This window comes from Chiloscyllium punctatum, chromosome 19 (assembly GCF_047496795.1).
Source record: "Chiloscyllium punctatum isolate Juve2018m chromosome 19, sChiPun1.3, whole genome shotgun sequence".
Lineage (NCBI taxonomy): Eukaryota > Metazoa > Chordata > Chondrichthyes > Orectolobiformes > Hemiscylliidae > Chiloscyllium > Chiloscyllium punctatum.
This window is the reverse complement of record NC_092757.1, coordinates 58,427,780-58,440,871: the sequence shown is the minus strand read 5'-3', so window position 1 is coordinate 58,440,871 and position 13,092 is coordinate 58,427,780. Positions and strand designations below refer to the sequence as shown.

The 13,092-nt window shown below is 40.5% G+C and overlaps 2 protein-coding genes across 11 annotated transcripts in view; both read left to right on the top strand.

The window, feature by feature from the left end:
* The window catches only part of LOC140491374 (septin-4-like), a 135,870-nt gene extending 133,821 nt beyond the window's left edge, over nt 1–2,049 (top strand). For all 10 annotated transcript variants that reach the window (XM_072589465.1, XM_072589469.1, XM_072589468.1 and 7 more), the window contains one exon: nt 385–2,049. In XM_072589465.1, coding sequence (XP_072445566.1) covers nt 385–456 — 72 coding nt within the window. In that variant the 3' untranslated portion in view covers nt 457–2,049. The remainder of the gene's footprint in view (nt 1–384) is intronic.
* A 10,091-nt stretch (nt 2,050–12,140) lies between these two features.
* vps37d (VPS37D subunit of ESCRT-I) overlaps nt 12,141–13,092 on the top strand; it is a 69,246-nt gene continuing 68,294 nt past the window's right edge. The window contains exon 1 of the mRNA XM_072589461.1: nt 12,141–12,213. The gene's annotated coding sequence lies outside the window, so the exon portion shown is untranslated. The remainder of the gene's footprint in view (nt 12,214–13,092) is intronic.

Sequence of the window (13,092 nt, the reverse complement as noted above, 5' to 3'; positions counted from 1 at the left end):
TTGTTGTGATTTTCATTAATCTCGACCTGCCTCATCCTTTTCCAGTCTTTCTTCGATCACCATTGCAGAGGGAGGAAAGGTACTATATAAATCAAATCTTTCTCTTCATAGTAAAATGTTACAGCTGGTCATAGAGTTACCAAGTAGGAGGAAATCAGCCAAGAGTCCTAACATTATGTGACACTTGTAGAAAATGCACATATGGGGATGTCAGGGGTGAGGATAAGGTCAGAGCTGGCCACGATACCCTGTGTTCCATTTGGGTGTAGCTGCAGAGAGTTATTGGCAAGCTGCAAAGGACCCAGTAGCAAAGGATGTGGGGAATGATTAAGAAGACACTTTTATAGTTCTGTGCAAAATCATTTTTATTCTTTTGTTTTCCAGTTGCGGCGGATGCAAGAAATGTTGCAGAAGATTAAGCAACAAATGCATGGCCAGAATCCTGAAGGATTGTAGCACGTGGTGTTTGCCAGTTTCTTCAGGGATTTAAGATGTTCACAGTCTTTTGCCCTGCCAAGAGGCATGGAGACAGGTCCTAGGCCCAAGGCTTTGTGGCTTGGAGCTCAGCCCATCCAAATCACTAACTTCAGAATCCAACAATCACACCTTTCACTGGAAATAAATGCATCCATTTTATTAATCCCACTAACTTAAAGCACTTAAAATAGGAAAGCAAACCTATAATTCATAACTGCAATAAATATTAGGTGTTGTCTATAATTTGGAATGATTTTAGACATGATTTATGAATCCCATAATGCTTTGCTGAGAATAGATGGAATTTTTTTTATCCAGGTAAATAGCAGTTGTCTATCTATCCTGCTGGATTAAAAGTTTGTATTCTTATTACATTACTGGGGTTTCCCAGTTGTGTGAACACTAATTGCCACCAGCCAAGATATTTGTTGTCAACATTGGCCCAAGCATTTTGGCAACACAAGCTTTCTGCCCTCTGTTTTCAAGTTTGTGTAGACCGGAGGAGCATTGCTTCTTTAAAGTTCAAGTTCTCACCTTCACATCTTTTTACAGGGTTTGTGGATTTCAACATCAATGAAAGATCTGAAACACCAAGAAAACTGTAGGCCAAATGAGTGTGGAACTGGCCTAGACGTGGAAATAGGAAAGGCAGGGGGAATGGAAAGAAACACTGGAAAATTAGGGAAAACAGACCAGCAATAGGCAAAACACTGGAAATCAGAAAACTAACTCTGAAAACTTGGGACTGTTGCAAAGCCATTTAGCGTGAGATCAAGAGGGACTTAAAGCTTCTATTGAAAAGATAGCCAGCCTTCCAAATAAATTATACTGTAATGGTCAATTATTAATTGCTACTTGATGGGTTTTCAAACGCCAACACAATTTCCTTCATTAAAATAGGCATGGATGTTCTAGGGTGGAACCAGGTCCTTCAAAAAGACAAACTCCTGCCATTTCAGTCAAAAACACTGCTTATTAAGACAAATAAGCCACAAACTAAATCAGGAGGCAAGGCTGACTGATGACTCAGTGGATCAGTGCCATCACCTGGTGTGAATCTGAACCTTACAGCCCATGGAAGAGATTCAATCCTTGATCTCCACTAGGTTTACTGATTCCCAGTTAGGACAGGGTGAAGGACTCAGCAATTGTCCTTAATATCATAGATCTAGGGCAAATTAAGCCAACATTTTCCTATTACATGTTTTTTAGCCTCTCTTGCCAGATGCAGGGTGATAGTAAGTGATGTTTCAGGGTCAGCTGCATTGCTGCCTCCCTCAATCAGATGCCCTGCCAGTCCCTATCAAGATAGGTTTGGTTTTGGAAAACAACCAATGCCTATGTATTTAGACCATCAGGGGAATTGAGGGCAGGAAGCTAATGATGAAGACATAAAATCTCCCAAATCAAATCTGCAGTTTCAGAGGAAATGATTGTTTGGGACAGACAGTTTCCTGGCCAAGCACTAACCAAGTTTTAGCTTCATGGGTCGTACATTAGATAGTGCATTCGCCAATCTAATGAAACTCATCCTCTCCAGTAACAACTTGAATAAATACTGCTGTAAAAGAAGTTGCACTGTTCACATTTATTCCTTGTTGGACATGACTAATGAACTGCTCTCAGCTACTTACATTTAATCATCGACTTGTGTTGAGATGAATCATACTTAAGGCTCACTTACACTTGTATAAGAGGAAGCTGTACAGTGATAATAATCTTCTTAATGAAAGCCTCTTCTATAACATTGAAGATCAGGAGTCAGATCCATGACTTTTTTTGTGGAAATCAAACATTTAATTGACCATCTTTTACAACAGCTTAAACAATACAATTATCACAACCTTAACACTGCAGAGTGTAACTCAGAACTGAGGGTGCTCAAGCCTTCATTCTCAGAGACCAGGAGCACTGTCTTTTTTTTTGCCAATAAGTTAGCGGCTCATTTGTTACCTTACCGGTAGATCAGTGGAACTTTTACTTATGGCAGTTAGTTATTTAACTACAATCATCTAACTTTGAGATGATTATTTCCTCTCTGCAATCACTTTATCAGGCAGGCTGCATTTATTCATGTGACGCATAGATGATAGATCGGTCTGCTGGTGAAGTAAACTGACTGGACAGTACTGTGCAGTGTGGATTAAGCTTTCAGTCTTGAAATATAATCATTAGCATTTCCAAATCATGAGTGCATTTAAGCCTGTTGTATCTTCAGATTATTAACTGAAGGTGGTGCAGACACCATCCTCCTTTACAGTTTTGTGTGATTTTTTTTGTACATTCTGCCTTTATATTTTAATACAAGGATTCATGGGTCACAATGTCCAAGGGTTCAAGATTGTAAGCTTAACGTTGTCCAGCCAGCTTTCATCATCTCTAGAGAGATGTTTCATCTACCCACAGAGGCGAAGTCACCATTCTTAGCTCAGTAAATACATCATCTAGTGCAAGTCACGTTTGGAAAGTACAAGGAATATAGATGCTAAAACTTCTGTTAGAACAGTGGTTTACAACACAATATGATTACTGATGTTGAAAACTGTTGGGTCTATCTTATTGAACTCTATCTGAAAAACTGACAACCCTACCTTGGACATCTCTTTTTCCAACTCTACTGCAATATGCAGCAGTTCCTAAACTAATTCCATCAGAAGTCTGTTCTAGATGTTGATCACTGTTTATACAAACATCAATTTCTCATCCTCTTCCTGATTTTGCTTTTTAGTAGTTTGAACCTGACCCTTGTCCTGCATTTTAGATTTAATTTAAAGGAATAGTCTAGAAATATAGGAATAAGCCATTCAGTCCATTGAGCTTCCCCTGCCATTCAATAAAATCATGGCTGATCAAACACTTCAATGCCTTTTTCCCCCCACACTAACTCCATAACTCTTCATGCCATTGGTAATCAGAAATCTATCAATCTCGATCTTAAACACACTCAAAGTTTGAACCACCACCGCCTTCTGTGGTAGAGAATTCCAAAGGTTCATGACCCTTTAATGAAAACTATTTCAAAACATTGGCATTCTCCTTATTTTTAAATTGTGCCTTTGGTTTCAGACTCCTCAGCCACAGAATGCATCTTACCTGCATCTATCCTGCCCATCCCTTCAAGTATTTTGTAAATTTAAATTAGATCATCTCATATTTCAAACGTCTGGAGAGTACAAGTGCAGTTTGTCCAGTCTCTCTTCATAGGATAGACCTGCTATCCCATGATGTGCAGGTGCCAGTGCTGGACTGGGGTGAAAAAAGTTAAAAGTCACACAACACCAGGTTATAATTCAACAGCTTTATTTGGAAGTATTGGCTTTCCGAGCGCTACTCCTTCATCAGGTAGTTGTGGAGCAGGATCATAAGACACAGAATTTATAGCAAAAGATCTCAGTGTCATGTAAATGAAATGATATATTGAACAAACTTAGTTTGCTGTTAAAGTCTTTCATTTTTTAGGGTGGGTTGCAACTCTCCGTTCATTCACTACTTCCCAGTCACATTCTCGAGATAACTTAAGGTTTTATAAAAAAAGGTGACATCTCAACTCAGACCATGTTTTAAAGGTGTGAGGTTAGAGTCTGTCTGTATCCCAGTCTGAGTCAACCTGTGTCCTATGATCTTGCTTCACAGCTACCTGATGAAGGAGCAGAGCACCGAAATAAACCTGTTTGACTATAACCTGTGTTGTGTGATTTTTAATTGCTATCCCTGGAAGATGTCTGTTGAATGTTCATTGTACTCCCTCTGTGATAATATCTTTCCTGAAATAAAGCTGCACACAGTACTTCATGCACAGTCTAAACAAGTTCCTATGCAATTTAAGCAACATGTCATTACTCTTGTATTCAAATCGCTTGTTATAAAGATTAAATTTCAAACAGTCTTCCTACGTTAAATCTATCAATTATGGTCAACTATGGGGTTTATATTCATTTTCCTTTTTGCAGCATCCTTATTTATAAATTAGTTAGCTTGTATATTGTAAAAAATCTTTAAAATATTATGAACATCATTTAATCAGCTGCAACAGTATTAAGAAATTTATCTTCTTCCAAACTTTATAAGAAAGCAAATATTTCAATTCCTTATTCATGGAATCTGGTTATAATGACAGGAGGCAAACAGCCAGGTAATTCAGGGTTCAGAATAGAATAGAATCCTTACACTGTAGAAACAGGCCATTCAGCCCATCGAGTCCACACAGAGCATCTCACCTAAACCCATACCCTTACCCTATCCCTGTAACCCTGCACTTCTGATGGCTAACCCACTTACAGGGCAAATTAGCATGATCAATCTACCTAACCTGCATATCTTTGGACTGTGGGAGGAAACCCACGCAGACAGCGGGAGAATGTGCAAACTCCACACAAACATTGCTCGAGGCTGAAATTGAACTCGGGTCCTTGGCGATGTGAGGCAACAGTGTTTGTGTATCTTCTGATTGCTTTTGGAAGTAGGGATTGTGGCTGCACTGATGTTCAGGAGTACATGGTATCATAGAATCTTTGCAGGGTGGAAGCAGGCCAGTTGGCCCATTGAGTCCGCACCAACCGACTGAACAACATCCCATCCAGACCCTCTTCCCTTAGCCATCCCTGTAAACCTGCATTTCCCATGGCTAATCCATCTAACCCGCTGACCTTTGGACTGTGGGTGGAAGCCCACACAGACACAGGGAGAATGTGCAATTTCCACACAGTCACCTAAGGATGGGATTAAACCCAGGTTCCTGGTGCTGTGACACACAGTACTAACCACTGTGCCACCCAAGAGTTTGAGCAAGTCATGGAGGTGGAATTAACTCATGGCGCTGACAGGGTCTAGCCATTGGTAAATGCTGAATGAAGACTCTGATATGGCATATGCTTTGGGCATTACAAGATGCAATATCATACCCAGTCTCCTCTTTTATGATGCATTGAAGCCTGTTATATCATCTGTAGGTGTCTGTGGTTTCATAACACCCTGTATATATGTAACAATGTGAATTTTCTGAGGCTATTGATAATCGAAGTTTATTACTGGAAGTGTCTGTTTATCTAGGTTTCAATCTACTCTTTTAAAGATTAAGTTAATTTAAAAATAAACTTAATCAATTGAAAGGCAGTGCAACATAAAGTCAAATTTTAAAGGGAAATTTAATTTAGGCTAAAATAAACATTTTGGGGAGTTAACAGACTCCAGCCCGTATGGTGATGGAAGGAGTAAAGTCAGTCCATGAACCATGTTTGTTCCCTCTCCTGGGTCATCATGGCATGGATATAGCCACAGAAGATGGACAAGCATTTGTTTCCAACAATTCCCCCTTTGGCCTGCTCCTAAACCTGATACTGGTTATTTTGATCAGGTCCAGGAATACATCCACAAAGTGGACCTCCAATTTTTCTCTGTAGCTGGTGGCCAAAAATAACAGAAGCATGGAACTGAATTGCAGCTCAAAATTGAGGAGATACTGCCTCAAAAAATGAAATGGGGATTGCAATCTAGCACATTGTTCTCTGCATAGGGTATAGACTCCTCAAGGCTTCCTAACAACTGAAAGCCTGGGAGTAAGCAAACCATCTCAAATTCCTCTTGTATGGAATTGCTGTGTACAACACTCTCCATGCCACATGTTTTATTGAGTGTGTGTGGTGTGTGCCATCTACTCAAAACCAAACTTGTCATAAATATACCTAAATATAAATACTCATCCCTCGTAAATTCCCCTGGAATATATTGCTGCACTGAAGATACTTAATAAATATGAGTTTTTGTTTGCATAGGATAGCCTCTTTCGGCAGATTAAAGGGAAGGGAATGAAGAAATTTACAACAATTGATGGAATTTACCCCAAATAGTTATTAGGATGGAAGGAGGTTTGTGAGGCATTGATGATCATTATGAAGGAGTCACTGGATATTACTGTAGACAGAAGACAAGGAAGATTAAATAAACTAAAGATCTTACCTCAATTCAGAAGAATCAGAAGATACCAGAATTAATCCATAAGGGGTGAATCTGCAGACTACAATATGGATCCAAAAGAACATCTGCCTGACCAAACATTTTTGAGGAATTGTAGTTGTAAGTAAATTGTAGAAAACCCAACATTCTGTGATACCTAGACTCGTAGAAATCATTTGGTAAAGTTATGCAAAAAAGGCTTTATTTAAGCTAAGTACATTGAGGATTCAAGGTGATGTAGGTAAAGGATAATAAATTGGCTGAAGAATAGAAGCAGGTGATATTGGTTAGATCAGAAATTTCTATGTCAGAGATATTAAGTGCTGAGTTGGGTAGCTAAAGGGTTTAGTGTTGGAACTACTGGTGTTTCTAATTTACATTAATAACTTAGTTTAGAAACTCAAGTTATATTCGTGGATGATTTCAAATTAGGAAAAATTAAGAAGGAGGCAACTTGAGAAATAAAATTTGAGTTGGAATAGTAATTGACAGTTTTACTGCAGATGCCATTTAATATGTACAATTACATACTACAGCAGATAGGAAGAGAAAACAGCAATACATGGTATTCCTGTAATGGGTTGGAATAGCTAAGTGTGAAGTAGCAAACTAATTAGTTTCACTGACCTGAACTCTTAACATGCCTCAGAACTGCACAGACATACCTAACAATGCAAAATAGATTAAGTCATACTAAAATAATATTAACTTTGAATCCAAGTACACCTTGGGCACCTCTGGTCACTGAGTCACAAGGGAGACATTTAAGTGGAGGAAGCAACTCAGAAACAAGGCATAGGGCTCATTCCTGGTTTTAACAATCTAAGAAACAATGCAAGTAAATGACATTTAAAAGAAGAAAAGTGATATTATTAAGATTTTCAAAGTTTGTGCGAAGATTTGTAGCTCGGGTGCTCGTTGTTGTGGTTCTGTTCGCCGAGCTGGGAATTTGTGTTGCAGACGTTTCGTCCCCTGTCCAGGTGATATCCTCAGTGCTTGGGAGCCTCCTGTGAAGCGCTTCTGTGATCTTTCCTCTGGCATTTGTAGTGGTTTGAATCTGCCGCTTCCGGTTGTCAGTTCCAGCTGTCCGCTGCAGTGGCCGGTATATTGGGTCCAGGTCAATGTGCTTATTGATTGAATCTGTGGATGAATGCCAAGCCTCTCGGAATTCCCTGGCTGCTCTCTGTTTGGCTTGGCCTATAATAGTGTTGCCCCAGTCGAACACATGTTGCTTGTCCTCTGCGTGTGTGGATATTAAGGATAGCTGGTCATGTCGTTTCGTGGCTAGTTGGTGTTCATGGATGTGGACCGTTAGCTGTCTTCCTGTTTGTCCTATGTAGTGTTTTGTGCAGTCCTTGCATGGGAGTTTGTACACTACATTGGTTTTGCTCATGCTGGGTATCGGGTCCTTTGTCCTGGTGAGTTGTTGTCTGAGTTGGTTTGTGTGCTGTTATGAGTCCTAGTGGTCGCAGTAGTCTGGCTGGCAGTTTGGAAATGCTCTTGATGTATGGTAGTGTGGCTAGTCCTTTGGGTTGTGGCATGTCCTCGTTCCGTTGTCTTTCCCTTAGGCATCTGTTGATGAAATTGCGGGGATATCCGTTTTTGGCGAATACATTGTATAGGTGTTCTTCTTCCTCTTTTTGCAGTTCCTGTGTACTGCAGTGTGTTGTGGCCCTTTTGAATAGTGTCTTGATGCAACTTCTTTTGTGTGTGATGGGGTGGTTGCTTTCGTCGTTCAGGACTTGGTCTGTGTGTGTGGCTTTCCTGTAAACCTTTGTGGTGAATTCTCCGTTAGGTGTTCTCTGTACCATCACGTCTAGGAATGGGAGTTGGTTGTCCTTTTCTTCAACTCTAGTGAATTGGATTCCTGTGAGTGTGGCGTTGATGATCCGGTGTGTGTTCTCTATTTCTGTGTTTTTAATGATTACAAAGGTGTCATCCACATATCTGACCCAGAGTTTGGGTTGAATTTGCGGTACAACTGTTTGTTCTAACATTTGCATTACCACTTCTGCTATGAGTCCAGAGATGGGTGAGCCCATGGGTGTGCCGTTGATTTGTTCATATATTCAGTTGTTGAATGTGAAGTGTGTTGTGAGGTACAGGTACAGTAGTTTGAGTATGCAGTCTTTGTTGATAGGTTCAACGTCCTGTTGTCTGTTCTGTATGTCCAGCAGGTTGGCTATGGTTTCTCTGGCTAGGGTTTTGTCGATAGAGGTGAACAGTGTCGTTACATCAAATGAGACCATAGTTTCTTCATTATCTATGTGTATATTTTTGATGATGTCCAAGAATTCCTATGTTGATTGTATAGAGTGTCTGGATCTGCTGATCAGGTGTTTCAGTTTCTGCTGTAGTTCTTTGGCCAGCTTGTGTGCTGGTGTCCCTCGTAGTGATACTATGGGTCTGAGTGGGATGTCTGGTTTGTGCACTTGAGGTAGTCTATAGAATCTGGGGGTGTTGTTGCTTTCAGGTTTCATTCTTTGTAGGTCAAACCTAGTTATCTGTCCGTCTTTTTGTAGATTCCTCATTGTGTTGTTTATCCTATTGGTGAGCTGTGGAGTGGGGTCAAACTCCTTCTTTTGGTAGGTGTTGGTATCTGCAAGTAGTTGTTGTGCTTTTTGGATGTACTCTGCTTTGTCCAGGATGACCGTCATTCTGCTTTTGTCTGCTGGTAGTATGATCATGTTCTTATCGTTTCTTAGTGATTTTAGTGCTTCTCTCTCCTTGGTGTTGAGGTTATGTGTTTGCCTTTTCCTTGTTATAAGAGGTACAATACTTTGTTTCACTGTTTGTTGTGTCTCTTCTGTCAGTCCATTGTTCCTGAGTGTGCATTCTAGTGCTGCTAGGAAGTCTGCTGTCTTGGCGTCCCTGTGGTTGTAGTTGAGTCCCTTGGCGAGTATTGTTCTTTCCGTGTCTGTGAGCTGTCAGTGGGAGAGGTTTCTAACCCAGGTGTGTGTTGTGGTGTCCTCTCTGTTGTGTGTTAGTTTGGCCATTTTTTCTTTTAGTGCCCTTTTTTTGCGGTGTGTGGTCCTGTTCTGTCCTATGGTGATGGCCTGTTCTATGGTCCGGGTCCATTCCTGATTGGTGGTTTTTGAAATTAACGATTTTTGGCGCGCAATTTCTTGTCTGTATTTGTGAAGTCTGTTGTGAGCAACTGTAATCATTACCTGGATCATCCTGAATCCGTTCTGTCTGGCTGTGTCCCTGGCTTGTGGGTTGTTGACTGGTGGTCTGTATCTGACACATGGTGGAAGGATTCGATTCTTTCGGCATTCATGCAGGAACCAGAGTGGTTCGTATGTGGCGCTTAGGTGGTTGGCACAGGATTCCCATTTCCTGGCTTGTCTTAGTGTCTCCCGCCCATAGGTGTTCAAAGTCTGTGAGAAGATTTGTAGCTCGAGTGCTCGTTGTTGTGGTTCTGTTCGCCAAGCTGGGAATTTCTGGTGTAGACGTGGAACGAGGACATGCCATAACCCAAAGGACTAGCCACACTACCATACATCAAGAGCATTTCCGAACTGACAGCCAGACTACTGCGACCACTAGGACTCATAACAGCACACAAACCAACAGCCACCCTCAGACAACAACTCACCAGGACAAAGGACCCGATACCCAGCATGAGCAAAACCAATGTAGTGTACAAAATCCCATGCAAAGACTGCACAAAATACCACATAGGACAAACAGGAAGACAGCTAACGGTCCACATCCATGAACACCAACTAGCCACAAAACGACACAACCAGCTATCCTTAGTATCCACACATGCAGAGGACAAGCAACATGAGTTCGACTGGGACAACACTACTATTATAGGCCAAGCCAAACAGAGAGCAGCCAGGGAATTCGTAGAGGCTTGGCATTCATCCACAGATTCAATCAATAAGCACATTGACCTGGACCCTATATACCGACCACTGCAACGGACAGCTGGAACTGACAACCGGAAGCGGCAGATTCAAACCACTACAAATGCCGGAGGAAAGATCACAGAAGCGCTTCACAGGAGGCTCCCAAGCACTGAGGATGTCACCTAGACAGGGGACGAAACGTCTGCACCAGAAATTATTTAGATTTGTAGGACAGTAAATAGTCTGGAAAAGATAAACTAGAAGCTCACAGCAATACAACTTCCAAAAAAACTCATAATTCAATATGTAACATCTAGGAAGGATAAACAAAATGGGAAAAGGAGGTGAAATAATGTAAGTAGCAATGTATGAGAGAAGATTCTAGATCAGAAGATAAAGTTGAGCATGTGATTGCATCCAATCACATTGACAACGATAGCAACAAACATTGATAGGCTACCAAACAGTTGTGTTCATATAGATCATTGTATAATTCAGGAAATTGCACATGCATGTAACAAGGATAATGTAGTATTTGCAGGTGATTTCAATCTACATATGGACTGGATAAATCTAATGAGTGCCAATACTATGGAGAATGAATTCCAGGAATGAGTACATTCCGGAACAGTATGACAATGTTTATGCCGAGAGTACTGGCTATTTCAGGTCAAATGTACTAAGAAAGGGCTAATATATAATCTTCATGTAAAAGAACCTTTAAGGAACAAGTGACGATAATTGATAGAAACTAGGATCTTAAACTTAAAAAAAGGAAATTATGAAGTTATAAGGAGCAAGTCAGCTATGTTACTTTGGGAGAATACATTAAAAGCTGTGACATTAGACAGACACTGGCTGGTATTAAAGAGTTAATATATTGTTATCAACAAGGTACATTCCATTGATACACAAAAGCCTAACAGAAAATGAATCAACCAGGGCTTACAAACAAAGGGAAATATTGTGTTAGGTCAAAAAAGAAGGATTACAAAGTTGCCAGAAAAAGGATGTGGTAGTAAACCTGGAGATTGGGATCATTTTAGAATTCAGCGTAGGAGGACAAAGACACTGTTTAAAAAAAAGGAAAATAGTATTTGAATATAAACTCGCAAGGAAATAAAAATGGCCTGCAGACCTATATTGGTATGTAAGAAGGAAAAGTTTAACAAAGACAAATGTAGGCCATTACAAGCAGAAAGGGGGAATTTATAATGGAAATAGAGAAATGGTAGAGAATCTAATTAGAAACTTTGGTCTGAATTTTGCCTGAAATGAGCAATGCATCAATGTTTAAATGTTTCATGGAGGGTTTCTCTCCATGACATCTAGTGGGTTTTCTGAAACTCTAAAACTCACTGAATTGCTGCTGCACCATGTCCCACTGGCACACTGCCACCATATTCTCCCATTGGCAGAATTGCTCACCACTGCATGGATCCATGGTGCTGGCACCATCTTTAAAGGTCAACTAAAGGTCACTTGGTCAGGCACTGACTGTCCAGAATTAACCTTCATTGTGCATGTAGTGAGACAGCAACCTCAAACCAATGCTTCCCAGGGCTCTTAGATGGCATTGAAACGTTTGCAAGTGCACATTGTTCTATCCATTGCTATTTAAAAACAAAGCCATATATTCAAAACCTCATCCCATCTTCTATCCCTTTCTAAACTAGTGCTACTCTTTGCCCAGTGCCCGGTGTGGCCTTCCATCTTCTCGTTGTTCAATGGGGAATGATCACATATAGGGAAGCCTTCGCATGGTACAAAACATTCACTTTCATTCAGTCAGAGCAAAACTGAAAAATATCAAACACGTAGAAGCTGCATTTGTTTCCGGGAACAGAAAAGGATTATGACTAGAAGAGTACCACATGGGCCAGCGCAGATGGATGGTCCCATAGAAGAACACAAAGAAGTCAGATAAGTGAGTTTTTCTTTAAGATATTAATGCATTGCAATATTTTAAACTGACATATTTAGAACATTTAAAATGCACTACAAAAAAAGTATTTGAAATCTTACTGTATTTCCGATATGTGCAAAATTAACATGACATTGCAATACATTCTTTTGTCAAACTTTCTTGAAAGAAAAACATCACTTTCTTCTGTACTTTTACTAGCTTTATTTCTTGATAGCAATCTGCATTTGTGCCTGAAGTTGGATATCCTGAATGAGATCTGTATTGTGCTGATTCTCCAGACAAACCAAATGAAAAAATAGAGTCAATCGTTTCTAATATTGTTGGCACTGCAATAATGTCTTGTTCAGGCTCTGGCTCAGGCTCCTCCTCACTGCTCTGGGGTGCTGGGTAGTTCCTCATTATTTTAGGGACATGGCAATGTGCTGTCTGCCTCTTTTTCATCCCTTATCTTCAGCCAATTCTGGAGGATGAGTTGTTTATTGAGCAGGTCATACAGTGTAACTGCAGTGGCCTTCATCTCTGCTGCAGTGAGGGAATTCCTCCTCTTCATCCTGGGAAGGCCTTGATTGGACTGGTTTGTGGATCACACAAAACTAGATTGGAATGTGTATCATGAAGAGGATGCAAAGAGACTTCAAGAGGATTTGGAAAAGCTGAATAATTGGGGAAGAATATGGCAGGTGGAATACAATGTAGGAAAATGTGAGGAAATGTGACACAAAAAAAAGAACTGAAAGCTGCAGTCCAGAGGGATTTGAGGATCAAAGAATTCCTACAGTGTGGAAACAAGTTATTTTGCCCAACAAGTCCACACCAACCCTCTGAAGAATATCCCACCCAGTTGCATTCCCATACATTTACCCCTGACTAATGCCCCTA